The sequence below is a fragment of the Pieris brassicae genome, chromosome Z (genome assembly GCF_905147105.1).
Source record: "Pieris brassicae chromosome Z, ilPieBrab1.1, whole genome shotgun sequence".
In the NCBI taxonomy this organism is placed as follows: Eukaryota; Metazoa; Arthropoda; class Insecta; order Lepidoptera; family Pieridae; genus Pieris; species Pieris brassicae.
Genome location: NC_059680.1, coordinates 10499953 through 10516431, shown reverse-complemented (window position 1 = coordinate 10516431; position 16479 = coordinate 10499953). Strand labels below are relative to the sequence as shown.

The 16479-nt window shown below is 34.3% G+C and overlaps 1 protein-coding gene across 1 annotated transcript in view; it reads left to right on the top strand.

Moving 5' to 3' along the window:
• Positions 1–15831, top strand: part of LOC123718728 (gamma-aminobutyric acid receptor subunit beta-like) — a 33227-nt gene extending 17396 nt beyond the window's left edge. Inside the window, exons 2-10 of the mRNA XM_045675473.1 lie at positions 8071–8171; positions 9757–9824; positions 11438–11664; positions 12493–12575; positions 13806–13943; positions 14212–14496; positions 14635–14804; positions 15055–15183; positions 15357–15831. Of these exons, the coding sequence (XP_045531429.1) occupies positions 8071–8171; positions 9757–9824; positions 11438–11664; positions 12493–12575; positions 13806–13943; positions 14212–14496; positions 14635–14804; positions 15055–15183; positions 15357–15521 (1366 nt within the window). The 3' untranslated portion in view covers positions 15522–15831. The remainder of the gene's footprint in view (positions 1–8070; positions 8172–9756; positions 9825–11437; positions 11665–12492; positions 12576–13805; positions 13944–14211; positions 14497–14634; positions 14805–15054; positions 15184–15356) is intronic.
• Positions 15832–16479: the final 648 nt, after the last annotated feature.

The following is a 16479-nucleotide window of genomic DNA, read 5'->3' as shown; positions in this document are numbered from 1 at the left end:
AAATATTGACTATATTTGTGTAGGCGAGATTATATATTTTTATCAGTCTTGAACAAGCACGGTTTATACCAGAAAAGGTTAGGTTAGGTCTAATACTGGAAGCCCGTTTTGAGACTTGTAACATGTTATGGACCAACTTTCGAAATCTGCTTATGGCAGGGATACATAAATACTAAAACTATGGAGAAACTATTGAGATGGGAATTGTTGTATACTAGCGTCCATCTACAGCCTTCCGACCCTGGATTTTGTATATTTATGCGGGATTTGCGACATTAACTTTAATCGTTATAACATTATTTACATCAAATATATATTCTTAATCAGGCTATATAGCAATGATCAATGATGTCTCAGTAAAGAGACAATTCACTTAAAACTTAAAATGTTACTGCTTTTATTAAAGAATTGAAGCATTTAATGATTCTTTTGTTATTTTTTCTTCAATATGGTTCGATATTGCATTTTTGAAAACCAAACCTATCGAATTATGTTCAGTCTCATTGTTTATTGATTTCTTTTAGTAAGTTTGTTATACATTTCGCTTCTTATTTTACAATACGATACTGGATCATCGGAACTAGATTTAATTCAATGTTAAATATCCAAGCAGTGTTGGCCTAATTCCTTCAACGTGTGACTCTCATCCCTGAGGTCGTAGATTCAATCCCCGTCTGTGTATCAATGCACTTCCTTTCTATGTGTGCATTTAACATTCGCTCGAGCGGAGAAGGAAAAACTTGTGAGGAAACCGGCTTGCCACAGAAGGCTGATCACCTACTTGCCTTTTAGATTAACAAATGATCATGAAAGAGATACAGAAATCTGAGGCCCAGACCTAAAGAGGTTGTAGTACCACTGATTGCCTTTTTTAAATTTTTAAAGAAACCAAAAGATTATACACTTATTAATCGTTCGAGATCGTCCCTTGAAAACTAAAATAAAGGCAAGTTCTAGAACAAGCCAAACCCACTTGTATTCACTTGCCATGTTTAAAAATAATTTTGATGTACCGTAATTTATTTCCCAGTACTGAACATTCGTGTAATGTATACAATTATTGGCTGTAGCGAGTGGCTTTTATTTAACATGCAATTTGAAATTATTTACTCACCACGCTATCGCAAGGACGCTATTACATAATACTATTTTACGTCTGCATTAAATATTTTAACAAATTTATGTCGGAGATACAGGATGCCATTTACGGATTTCGTTCTGTCGGCACATCTATTTTTAGAAAGCTCAGAGTGCGGTTTCACGGTTGTAATGAAAGTCATTCATATTATATTAGACGGGGAGCAAAAGGTTTAGCTTTGGAGGCTATGTTAATAAAGGCCATGAATTAGTTATTATAATGTATGTTACGTTACCTCTAATGTATTTAGTTTTCACTAGATTTTAAAATAATTAACTGAACTTAATGGACTTAGTTTATAAAAATTATCCCATTGTTTGTTTGTAGTCCCCTAAATTTCTTATATGACGCAATTACGTGTCTGTTGCATTTTATAGAATAACCATTAGAAGACTGACCGACGATATAAAATTCTCGAGTCACAATGTTTGTTCCCGTACTTCTCCGAAACGGCTCGACCGATGCTTATGAATTTTTTTTATGTATATTAAGTAAGTCTGAGAATCGGCTACTATCTATATTTCAAACCCCTAAGTGATAAGGGGTGTCCACACCATTTTTTTTTAAATATTTAGACGATTTTTTTGTTTTTATTTTTTTATGATAAAAATACACACAATCCTTAATTGTCCCCCCTCTAGGATCAACCCCTATTTTTTATTATAGTAGGTAGGTTATTTTTATTAAACTATTTTTTTTCCTGGAAATAATATACGTTACAACGACGTTTGCCAGCTAGTAGCTAATAATATATTAATAAAGGTAACTCAGGCATCAAATCCTCTTTATATGACATCTACGTTATCAAGTACCCAGAGGATATCGGCACTTATCACAGGGAAGAATGCATCGAGCAAAGCCTGAGGAGCCACTCTAAGGGTTTATATTATTTAAGGTCTACCGTATTTAAAGAAAATGGGTATTTTCATTAAATATCTGAATTGGATTGGGAATTCTTTGTAAGGTATAGACGACAACGTCCACCTTCTGAACGTGTCAAATGGATATGCTTTGGTGCTGCTGACCCATACTTTGTCATTCCTTTTTTTTAGAAACGAATTTTTTTATCTGACTAATACATTTCATTAAATCGTTGTTTAAGTGGCAATTTCATACAATATATTAATTATTTACACAACCATCGAAATTCATGTTGATATACAAAACAGCGAGGCAGAATAAAATATATAGAGTAATATTTTAATACCTTGTTCGTTGCAAGTTTCTTTACCGCTAAGTCTATGGAAGTTTCCTTCGTTTCGAAGAAGCAAAATTGCGTTTACAGTTAAGTTTAAATCAAAAGAGCTTCCAAGTTGAGGTTAAAACTAGTTTCATTTCTACGTTTTAATTTAACTTTAGTCTTATTCACAAACATAATAAAATCCTTCTAATGTTCATAAATGTTGTAAAAGGTTTAAAAATAGATTTTCATATTAAGTATAAAACGAGCGCAAAAGCAAGCTAACGCAGCCCATGCGTTGCCGGCTTTTTAGGGACGAGAAGGCTCTATTTTTAACAACTACCGTGTTAACACCTTTAGGATTATTTTTCTCTAGTTTATAAGGCCGTTTAAACACTGTGTTCCTGCTTTTACAAAATGGTTGATAATTGGACTCGGCTAGTCAAATAATAAAAAATCTACCTAAGACCAATTTTAATATGATCCATTGGTTTGAAATAAAATACTAAAGTGTATTGTAGTTCTAGTTATAGAAACCTATAAGTATTATAAACCGAAGTAAAAGAATGCAAAAATGAGACTGAATATAATTCGATAGGTTTTGTTTTGTTTGTACTCCGCAAAATGCAATCTCGAACGGTATTGAATAAAAAAACAAAAGTAATTTTTGAATGCTTTCATAGTACATAAAACAGCGAGCGTAATTAAAGTTCTAAAGTAATGTGTTTTGTGTATTTGTAACGCAAACTACTAAACCGAATAAAAAAAAATCCCAGTATATATGTGACACAAATATTTTAAAAAGTAAATTGTTAAGCTTATTCCTCGTAGCACATGATAGCTCTTGCGAAAAATATATATAGGTACCAAAAGCCAACATTACTCCTTTAATTATATAAATAAAACGGAATTCATAATATCAAATCAAAATGTGAAACATTCCCACAATGAATACAATTTATTATAATTACAACAGCTTAAATTTATTAAACTTTCAACGGACGGGAAAACCGATACGTAAATTTTTGGCGTGAAAATTCGTTTATTGTGATTTTATTTAATTTATATAATATTTGTTACGTTACTTATTTAAAAGAGGAGATTTTATCTTCTCATAACATGTGTAGTATACATATCACATTATTAAATCAATAACACTACAACTCTTGGTCTTGGCCTCAGATTTTACCAGTGGTTGACGCCCGTATCCTCACAATGATTTCCTTTACCGTTCGAGCGAGTGTAAAATACATACATAGAAAAAAATCCATGGTATTATTTACTCATACATAAATTATGATGCGCAAAATTACCCCCACTCGCTTGTTTAAAGCTCAAGAAGTTTGTCGGTATCTGTATAAAAACGTAACGGACCAGATAAGGCAAGTTACTCTGCATCATTCGAGCAATTTTTTTTAATGTGCTTACAAGATGTTGCGACAATTTTATATTACAAGCCATTCAAGCAATAAGTTATGATAAAAAATGAATATTTCGCTTCTTCTTATTGTTGAATAGGAATAATGGTTATGTCTCACAATCGTTCAATTATACATTATATAATATATATTTGTATTGTATTTTGAGAATTGAATTTCGCTGTTGGCCTTAAGGTCCTTGACAGCTTAGCTCTTTTTGCGAGTGTACCTCACCCGGAAAGGGCTTTTTCCCGCGACTAGCGCAAGAGCGTCTCCAGCGAGACTCAGACCTCAGACATGGGCTGTCGCGTTGTGTACAATCGCCGGAGGGCAGGACGGAAGTAAGCGAAGTATGTAGTAAAGGACCACGCCACGGTTTTTAACGTAATCTGACTTTGATTTGGAAGGAGACCGCGTTTAACGCGATAGGACTAGACTAGATGGTCGGGGAAGTTGCAGAGGTTTCGGCGGGGTTGAGGGCTTCGTCTAGCTTCTTTTAATCAACAATTAAAAACCTCTTCTCTTGGGTGCTATCCTAACTCAATGCTCCTGGACCGATTTCAAAGTTAATCGAGAGGTGGTCAGTATGTAATTCGTGAAGCACCTCTAAGTTACGCGTCGACAAAGCTACGTTGCGTAGAACTGTTGAGAGAAGGCCATTACAAGCTATACGCGTCGGTTTAATGGGGACAATGAGTCTTCGAGTGCTCACCCACCCAATGATCAATAGATGAGCCTTCCGTGTTTCGCTGAGGGACGGTCGTTTCTCCTGCTTTAAGATATAAGCGTACCAATTCCTAAAAGGCTGGCAACGCAATTGCGAGCCTTCTGGTTGAGTAAAGTTCTTGGGCAGTAGGACATCAGGTGAGCCTCCTGCCCGTTAGCATCCTGTACTATAAAAACTGCATTTGTTACATCTTATTCAAGAAATGTAGAATATTCGAGAAAAGTGGTTGAAAAGTAGTAATGTAATGACTCTTCGGAAAGAGCCGGACGTCGAGTTCCCCATTAGCATTGCAAGTTGAACATTTCCGACTAAATGTCGAGAGTCGACAAGGAATCTCGTTATGTCTGAATTATAAAGTATGCAATTTCGAAAATCATAGAAAATGACCGGAATATTTCATAACAATTTTGCACCAATAGAGAATGTTAACATAGGTATATTTTAACAATCTCATCATAATATGAATTAGTTCTCTCCCAACTTGATATTGCAGTACTGCCTTACCACAGTTACCGATAAGCACTCGAAAAGTCAAGTTATTTAAATTTTATTTAATACTCACGTAAATAGTTAGCGCAATTTTATTTACACAAGAATAAGCTTGTGTGGCATTATTATGATTATATACCTTCAATATGAGATTCGTGCACATAACAAATGCGTGGAAATCGATTATTATTTTTCGGTCTACGAAATAGGCTTGGCGTGGTGATCCATTCGTCAGCAGCGTCATGCTTATGCTCTCCATCTCTTATATTTCATCCTCTTGAATGCTAAAGACTCGTTATTCCCATAGCTTTAGACTACGCTGCTATCTTCTAGCTCCTTCTCTATCTTCCTTTAAATATATATAAGCATTATCAATCCACATCGTATCTCTCTAGCGTAATATACAAATTATCGCGGAGTGTTTTAATAATTTTATTTTGTTCTAGTCTTTATGTATAAGTTATTTTATATTTTATACGGTTTTACACTTTTAACACTTAATTTTTTTATTACTTACAGAGGTTGCGTTGAATATGTCGCTCGAAAGCGATGATCGGCTGCCCATTATACTCCTTACTATTCAGTCAACAAACATTTCTTTGACGAGTCATTTGAAAAATATGATTGATTACTGTATCCAAAAATACATTTTGATTCCAACAAAAATTATTAATTAAATATAACTTGTTTGCATATTGCTTTATCTGTATTGTAATTGGTTTAAAAAAAAGTAACGTATTTCTATAGTAAAATTATCTTACATACCTACCTTAAATACATAATTATGAATATTTAAGTTAATTGCATAATGTTTAATCTGTTTGACTATCAATCACAGACGCTTATTTAAATACAATAATTTTGAATAAAATATCTTTAATCTCTAATCATTTGAATAAAATACAATATTGGTTCAATAGTGAATTCCAAATAGATTTCATCAATACAATACGAATTGTGAACGAAATTAAGAATGCATAGCGCGTTGAATTGTTTGAACTTTATTAATAATAAAGGAACTCGCTTGTACTACGATTAAAGCTATTAGATAGCTATTGCATAATTTATTTATTCATGTAGAAATGAAGGAAATTGTTGCATAATCCAAGGTATAAAATTTAAAAAAAAACGCAGTCCAACGGGCTGCTAATATAGTCTAAATAAAGCTATATCTGCCTCTTTATGCTTATGATATATATCTTCAACACTGAGTATATTTTAAATTAATACAGATGTTATTTTATTTATTTATTTTAAAGCTTAAATTATTTCCCGATCCACTAATACCTGGTTATCTTATGTGCTAGTAAATATTTGTAACAGTTGGTATGTATCAGGAACTCTCTCCGGTAAAGGTCTCTTCCAAGGCTTGCCACCTTTCTCTATCTCGAGCTATTTGCATCCATTGAGGAACTGCGATTTTTTTGATATCATCAACCCATCGAGCGTAAGGTCTGCCTCTGTACTGTTTGCCTGGTGGGCCTCTCCATGTATGTACTACTTTCGTTCACCTCTGATCTGTAAGGCGCGCTACATGACCCGCCCAATTCCACTTCAGTTTTTTGGCGTGGCTTAGAGCATCAATTGCTTTGTTCTCTGATCTTATTTTTATGTGTCTTATCTTGTCTACCTTTTTAATGTGTGGCATGCTCATTTCCATGCCTCGTTGACATGTAAATACATGTACAATATAAATATATTGTTTCTTTTTTGTAAATTTCCATGTTTGACAGGCATATATTAGACAGCAGATGTAAATAATATTAATTATATTTTACTTTTAATCGAAGAATAAATAGTAAATTGGATGTAACACAATTAAATTTCTGTTTTATTGGTTGGTTTTGCTCGTGATCGTCTGAAATGATTATATTCGCCAGGGATTGACCCATACCGGGTTTACATATTTGTATATAAATATAGGCAAGCAAACATGCCGCGAAAATAAAGGGTGCCATGTGATTATGTCTTGAAACAGTGACTTTAGACCTTAACTGTGGGCTAAATGGATAAAAGAAAATAAGTTCTTAGTATTGTCTTTTGTTAACATAGCTTTTACACATTAAAAGAAAACACTTTTTAATCGGATTGGAGCTATGTATTATTATAAACTTATATTTATGTCACCGTGACCACGCACGCTGTAAAGCACGGTCATGGTCGGTAAAATTTAAGTTTAAAATTATGTAAAATAATTATAAGTTTATAACAATATATAGCTTCAATCCAGATAAAAAGTGTTTTCTTTCAAAATAGGTTCTATGCAGAGAAATACAGCAATTGGAATAATTAATTAGTTAACGAATCTATTAATCATCTATGAAAAACAAAATCAATATTTTTTATTTAGGTAAACATTGTAATGAAAGCAATGACTAAGGATTTTAGCAGGACTTTTTATCTAAGTTGATATAGGCGAAAACTAAACGAATCCTGTAATTATGATTCGTTTCATTGGCAAATATCCATTTAATTCGATTAAGTTAAACGAAAACTCGTTCAAATTTACATTAACACACGATAAATACACAAACAAGTTTCTGTTAATTAAACAGATAATCAATTTCAACAGGGACTGAACACAAATATAATTCGGAACAGGAATAACGAAAAATTTTTGCATTATAAAATGAACCTTAAGCAAAGCGGATAGGTTTTAATTTGGGGTTTTCTTAGTATGGGCTTTTCTTGTTTATTATTAAAAGGTTATTTTCTTTTCATATAAAGATTTTATATTGGCATCTGCAAGTTGTGTTAGTATACAGGCACACCCTAAGAGTGAACTAATTCTTAAAAGGCCGGAAATGCATTTGCGAGCCCTCTGCTGTTGATCGGTATCATTTAACGTTAAGTGAGCCTCTTGCCCCTTTTCCCCTGAAAATCGTTTTTTGTAACAACAAACTTTTGTGCGCCTTTAACCTGGTTAAAAAATACAAGTACTGGATACCGCAGTGCTGACACTTAGCTAGCGTAGTAATCTCAATAGCACATGGAAATAGCAGTATTTAATTTACAAACATAATATAAATTATAAATGCTAAAATTCATTTATAATTTATATTCCGTTTGGTATTTAATGTACGTTTAATTATATAAATGCATTTCTTCTCTGTTACAGAGGCTCCGGCGGGGGTGGCATGTTCGGAGATGTTAATATATCAGCTATTTTAGACTCTTTTAGTATAAGTTATGACAAAAGAGTAAGGCCAAATTATGGTGGTAAGTTAATTTTGTTTAAATTTTGAATACAATACCGACAGAATAGATTTCCAACAGCATCACTACTAATAACAGGTCAATACTTACTTTTCACTATGCATTGTATACTTTATATACTTGTCAATCATATGTCATTTTAAATTTTCACTATTCTAGTTATATATACAGTGAGATAAAAATGTTGTATTATCTATTATTAGTCTTATTATTAATCTCTGTTCAAATATATACGTACATTTAAATTCTCTTGTTATTTATACGCGTTTGCTAAACAAGCGATTTATAAAAGAAGCCTTACGGTAATATCCAGTAACGATTCCCATAAAGATACTACGTATTTCTAATATTCGATATTTCTGATATTGGAATGACCATATCGTCACTAGATTTCAATAAAAGTAACACGATTGGCAATGTATTTCGTATATTTGGTCTGCACGCTGTCAAAAAAGTATCATAAATGGATAATTTGTTTATTGATATATTGACTAATATTCTTCAATCTAAACTTAATATCTTAATAATATTGCTTATGAAACTCTGTTGAATTAATTTTTCTAAACAATTTGAAATAGAAAGCCCACCGGAAACAGGAGGCTTAATTATTACACTACCCATTTATGCTTCCATTAACCTAACATAATTGTTCATCATAACAACAATTCTCATTAAACTGAGTATCATTACCCATTATCATTGATTAATCCGCTCAATGCAATTAAATAATGATAAAAAGGCATTATCGGTATTTGAATTTAAGTGTCCTGGCGCCATACTTACAACAAAGTTGGAGCAATAAATTGCAATTGTAGTTTTGATAACACGTTTCTTTGTTTTAATAAATTTACTACTAAAATACTTTTATAATTACATTACAAATCCTTGGAGTGATCATCATTGTTTTTTTAACAATCCAATTTAACGTGTCAAGAAAAAAGTGTGTTAGAAGAGAGAGTAAAGAGAAAGAGATAGAGAGTATAAAATGCCCTAACCTAATAGAATTATTGGGATTAAACTGAACAACGTAAGAGAACAGAGACTTGGAAAATAAGTTGTTTAAACCGGCCTAAACCAAAGCCGGAATAAACCTCATATGGACGCTGAGGCAACATAGAATACCTCAATGTACATTGCTTTTTATTCGTATTTATTATTAGACATTAAAACTAAATAATAAATGTTCGAAAAACAAATTGAAGCAAAGTACTTACCTTCGAATTTCACGCCTCAAAAACTTCCACTTAAGAGATAAGCCGGCACTCTCCGAGATAAAATTGTAAATTTCACGTCTTGTTATTGTTTGGTATTTCACACCACAATAGCAGAGTACGTTTAATTTTTATGTTTAATTGCAGATTGTTTGATTACTTAAACGCCTTTTTCATTTATATAGGTATATTAGTTCATTAACATTTTGACCGGCAGTTTTTATGAAGAATGAGAAGAAAGATAGAAGAAGAAAAGACACCCGAAGCTGGTCTTCTATTTAAGGGATAGAAATATAAATTTAAAGGAGTAGATCCTAGCGGTGCGGATTTTAGCCGTACAAAACTGATACAAAAGTATCATATATTATCGTTTTCAGGACCACCCGTGGAAGTGGGGGTTACCATGTACGTGCTCTCCATCAGCTCTCTGTCTGAAGTGAAAATGGTACCTTATTCAAAGAATATAGACATGCATTAGACAATCACCAGCATTGTTCATCGTAGCACCCGTGACCACGGTTCGATCGACGTCCTTCGGGAACTCGTCCCATTACGTTTCAGACCTTTGGTTTGGTTTTCACGACGCGAGGCGCGAGCGGTACTCACAATTGGGCTTGATTGCAGGTCCGCCAGTGGAGGTTGGCGTCACCATGTATGTGCTGTCTATCAGCTCCGTCTCCGAAGTGCTCATGGTACTCCTAACTGTCAGCTCACGCTTGTCTCGGCCGCTTCGGCTAAGCGCCGAGCGACCGAGCAGCCCTAGACACGAGGCTGCGAGCATGTCTTCGTTTTGTCGAGCAGAATTCCCTGTCCACAGTTGCTTTCTTATCGGAGTTTGACAAACCACTATATCGTGTATCTGGAGCTTATACCACTGCTTAATTGCCAATTCCAAACCCAAACTATATAAATACATAAATAAGAAAGAAAAAATTGGCATTATTATTTAATTTAAAAAGCATGTTGATGATAATAAAAAAATAACAACGTTGCTAATTAAAGAAAATCAGATATTAAAACATTTTTTTACACGTATTGCGTTTACAAATAATTCATAGTGGTTTGTCGGTTTTAACGCAATATTGTTCAAATCTATTTAAAAATTATACATTTATGGAACTCGAGATAAGAAAAGCAATAATGTATATTATAAAATGTCTGATGTGTTTATCAGTTCTCGTAACTCCAACAAATGCATTACTTTCAAGCCCACTAGAGAATCTTTTATTAGTTAGGCCTCCAGGGTCTGTCGTATTTTGTTTATACAATCAATACTCTGGCTCATGTTCATATTAGTAAACTGTTGGAGCTATGAATACCAGCCTTGCACTGGGTGGACTTGCGACGACTGTACAATTTTATCTGTCCGTCATTTCGTAGTTCGTTGTGTTTGTGTCTGTGGTACCGTATCTACTGGAAATCTGCCAACGTAATCGTTACTTTTCACGCTCCTCAGTTTATTGGAACACCGGAATTTATGTGTATAGCTCTAGTTTATTTCGATTGCTTATTAATTTATGTTAGTTGCAAGCTACGGAAATCAACATTTCCAATAAATACTGAAGTGGAAACCAAATCAAATACATAAGGTTACATTGAGCGTGACTTTATAAAGGACTAAGTGCGGGATAACTTAATTTCAAAATTATATTCCCGTGCAAGCATTGGCCTTAGCTTCATTTAACTGCTTTATCGAGCCGTGGGTGCCAGCTTGGCGAACACCCACCTACATACGTCGATGTGAACAGCAACTTCTTCATTTTGTAGACTTCACTTCGATACACTCTTGCGCATAGCTTTTCCTCACTCTGCACATAAATGTTGCGTATTTATGAACCATGCCATACCATACCTATTAAATTCTCACTCAAGTGTCGTTCATGAATACGAAATTAGAACAAAATAATTGTGATTAAAAGTTCCAGCTTGTTATCTAATAGTTTCATAACCACTATAATATTAATCACGGCATGCATTGTTAGATGTTTTTACGAGAAAACTCGTTATATATCTAATATAAAAATCATACTTTCGTTGTATTCGATCTTTCTATTCCAGGACTTTACATTGGACTTTTATTTTCGACAATTTTGGACAGATCCACGACTAGCATATAAGAAAAGAGCTGGGGTTGAGACTCTATCAGTAGGGTCCGAATTTATTAAGAATATATGGGTGCCCGATACATTTTTTGTTAATGAAAAGCAATCTTATTTTCATATAGCCACTACTAGTAACGAATTTATAAGGATACATTATTCAGGATCTATTACAAGAAGTATAAGGTACAGTTGATATGCTAAAATTCGGTAATCATTAAATAAGGTTAATTAAGTTGTTTATTTATAACACTTCGTTGCATGTACAGAAATATAATACAATTGACATAATTTAATAAAAGGCAGGTAAAATTTCGGCCTTATCGCTTTAGAGCGATCTTGATCTCTTGCACATGCATTTCTAAAACAAATTGAAATTTATACAAACTTTTTGCAAATAAAATTATTAAATTAATATAGTAAGTAAAGTAGTAAGCCATTATACGGCAGTTTTGATAATTACAGTTCTATTTACCGTTTTCATAGTTGCAATTTACTTTCTATTAATTTGTAACTAACTATTATATATCTCTGCTATGACGCAATAGTAATTGTGAGCCCAAATCTACAAAAGTTTCAAGTTCAACGGACAAAGCTATTTAATCAAACCTAAAACCAAATCCATACAAATTCAGCAGACGTCTGCATTTTTTAATGTGTCTCTTTCGTAAATGAGATAACATTAATTTAATTATTTGTATACTTTGGTCTTGTATTTTCTATTTTATTACGTGAAGAACGAATTTGCAAAGAAAAAATACGTCTTAACGTGTAATACATATAAATAAATCTCTTTCATAACCATTTGCATTGTTAAAACTTAAAAACATATTTCGTTAAAATATGTTTTTTTATTACCTCAGCAAAAGCTGTTACTCGTGCGGCATTTAACTCGAACAGGGATTATGTACTCAAACTTAATTTAAAACCTGACCGATGCCTATCGATGCCGATGATATCTAACTCAAATTTTATTTTTTTTCTTCGTTATAGAACTAATATATCATCTTCCAGATTAACCATTACAGCATCTTGCCCTATGAATCTCCAATATTTCCCAATGGACCGTCAATTATGTCACATTGAGATAGAGAGTTGTAAGTATCACAGAAATCCTATACCTCAATTAACACTTGTAAATTTACAATAGCAAATGAAAATGTAAATGTATCACATAAAGAATTTCACGCTTAATATAACACAAAAACAGCATATAAAATTAACGTATTTATACATACGTGACGATGGTAGAAAATGAAGTTATACTTGATTTTTTTGATAGCGTGTTCACGATAACGCAATCATTTCTTTAATTCTTACCACTGTGCAATCTCTCACTGGGCTTCCCAATGTGTTGTGACCACTTTCTTATCACAGATGCTATTCAGGGATATGTGAGCACAGCGTAACGTCGACACGTTTGACTCCCTCGTGTTGTCATGTTGGATGTCTCCTTCTCGCATACAGCACCCGCAGAAGGAAGGCATTGTAAGCCTGTGTCCTCACGAGCATTATGCTAAACTGATTTTGAGACATCGCTGTGGGCCGAAGGAGGCGGGGTACGCGGCAGCAGAGTCTGCTAATCACCCAGAGCCGGGTGCAGACGTACCGCACGCAACCAGTACCAACAACCGTACCACGCGCAAACCTTCGCAAACCTACGCAAACTCAATGCTTTCACTCCTTGCACATTCGCTTACGTGCACCTAGATTGTATTTTAGCACTGCATGCCTTAGCCAATAGTCTATTTTTTAAAGCAATGTAGTCATCATATTTTTCTATCATTCTCTATGAGCCAACTCGAGTTGAATTTGACTCGAATCAGCTTAGTTCTGTGGTAGTATCTTTACCCGCGAGTCCCATCAGTTGGCAACGAGTGGGAAGCGCGATGCTACGCAGCGTAAGTGATAGCGTTTTGTGTGTTTGGCATGTCTCCGGAGTCGGGTACACAATGAGAGACATTCGGTATCATTGGAAGGACGGCTTAGCCAGTGTCGGGATGAGTAACGAGGTGCAGTTACCTCAATTCCGGGTTCTTGGACATCGACAACGCGCCACAGTTGTAACACTAACGACAGGTAACCAATAGATTGCATTATTAGCAACCTCCGCATTATCCATCCATGCTCCGCTAGCGACCTCGTCTCCCTCTGCCCGTGTGCAAGCCGCGGCACGTGCACACATGTATACATGACACAATATTAGCATGAGAACGCGTAAAATTGACGCAAGTCCTCGGCTTTGACCCGACCGAAAGACGATTCGAGTCGGAACACCCACTGCAATGGGTTAGAGGGTCATTCATTTATGTATCCGCTGCGCACAGTCGGCTACACCATGCGAGACATCCGTTACAAATGGAACGAGGGGCCCAATTCTGTGGGCGTTTCCAGTGAGGTGTCCCTGCCGCAATTCAAGGTGCTCGGCCATCGACAACGAGCTATGGAGATCTCGCTTACAACAGGTACTTGACTGGAGAAAACATCGATCGAGAAGGAATAATGATACCATTACTTAACATGAAACACTGGGCATAACAACCACGAATCTGTTCACGTCCTGCTTTTGTATTATTGCACTAAAAACACAGAATTTGTGTTAGCAACACAAAATCATAATAAGCCAATAAAAACTTAATAACTCTAAAGGAAGGAGGTTTTTTATTTATCGCACAGTTAATAATTATTATAAATTCATATATCTATAAAATAATCGAGCAAAAATTTTTACAGGAAACTACTCAAGATTGGCTTGTGAGATCCAATTTGTGCGTTCAATGGGATACTATTTAATTCAAATTTATATTCCATCTGGTCTAATTGTTATCATATCATGGGTATCATTTTGGTTAAATCGTAACGCGACACCTGCTCGCGTGGCGCTAGGTGTTACCACGGTATTGACGATGACCACACTCATGTCCTCAACAAACGCTGCTCTACCAAAGATATCATACGTCAAATCCATCGACGTGTACCTGGGCACTTGCTTCGTGATGGTCTTCGCCAGTTTATTAGGTAATTAGATGCTTATTAATAATTAAAACTATAAGCGATTGCAAAGCGACACTTTTTAATGCAAAAGCGATTTCCGTTATCTGTAAATTCATTTAGTGATCGACATTGAGGGATGAAGAACCGTTTGTATCGTTACAGAATATGCTACGGTTGGATATATGGCAAAAAGGATACAAATGAGAAAACAGAGATTTATGACGATTCAAAAGATTGCATCAGAGAAGAAAATGCCAGTTGACTGTCCACCAGATACCCACACGCTTTCGAAAATGAATACGATTGGAAGATGTAACCCCGGTCGACCATCAGTAAGTTGAACTCATAAGTAATATAGGTAATAGTTAATAAAAAAATTAATAACATTATAGTTTAAGTAGTCTTTTTGCATAAAATAATACTTAAACTATCTAACTCACACCATACTTATGACTTCCTTACGTAACGTTACTAACATACACAACCACTATACTTCACTCTTTTATACGACGATCTTCTTACAGTTCGTGAACTTTATTATAGATTTTTTTTAAATTAATTATTGTAATTTGCATATTTTAGGAAGTCCGATTCAAAGTGCATGATCCCAAAGTACATTCGAAGGGTGGCATATTGGAGAACACCATAAATGGCGGAAGAAATACAGAAGAGGAAAATCCGCCGGCCCCTCAGCTATTACCACCTGGCAAGGTAAAAGCAGTAATTATATTTTTTCTTTAACATAAGCGGCAAAGCGTTTGTATTGCGAATGATATATGTTAATTTATGTATTGCTCTTGTTGATTTTCAATGTCCTGTTGTCTTTGCGAATGTTACTCTTATGGTCCCTTCTAATGTCTTAGATGTTGGTTCTACATTTTCAGGACATCAGCAAGTTACTTGGAATGACTCCGTCAGACATCGACAAATATTCGCGTATCGTTTTCCCTGTATGCTTTGTCTGCTTCAATCTAATGTACTGGATTATATACCTCCACGTTTCCGATGTCGTAGCTGACGATCTGGTACTTCTGGAAGAGGATAAATAGAGGGGTCTAAGCTATCGCCACTTATTTTTCCACTCGCACACATTAAATAATAATTTGAAATGCGATATCATTTCAATGATAAAAACTTCTAGAAGTTAACGCTCGTAGCATAGATGCTAGAATATCGCTTTAGATTAATTGTATATAAAACGATCTTCAATCTACACGACATTAACGAATTGTATTAAATAGTGGATAGGATTTTGTAAGTATTCCTTCGGGAGCTAGAAATGACTGAATCTGTTCAAATAGGATTGAAAACGTTGTAACGTTGAAAGAGCCTTTTTATTAACTTTCAAATTATTATTTCGTGGCAAAATGAGTGGAATATAAATTACAATTTAGTAATTTATTCTAATGCTCAAATTAGCTTTATCTTTTATTTTTTCTTATGTAAAACATTTGTTTTTTAACCATGTGATAAGTAAGTTTTAATTGTAGTTGCATATATCATAAAATAATTCTTTATAGTCTCTCATGGCTTTATTGTATATTTCTAGTTTGTTTTAAGTACCAGCTTTAAATTGCATGAATTTTTAGTTATAAGTTGGATAATGTAGTAATAATTATGTATCATCTATAACTTTTAGAGTGAAAACTTAATTTGCAGTAATGTTATTTTTATTAACATTTCATAAATGTGATCGAAACTGCATGATTCTTGGCATGATATGACTTGAAATGGAATTAAATTAACCAAATTTACACATCAACAATCAATCTTTAGGTATGACAGTATTTTAAATAAAAGCGTTGTTTCGTTACTTGGCATTGTTGCTTCCACAAACACATCGAACCGTGTGTGTTATTAAATTACTGACAAGCAATTAAGAACGTGAGTATTCGAACATTACATGTAACCTATGAAATCGCATCTCAATCAATTGATCTCATTGTATGGTGATAAATGCAGATACATAGTATTTATAATGTGTTCTTGTTAGTTAATGCTAGAAGA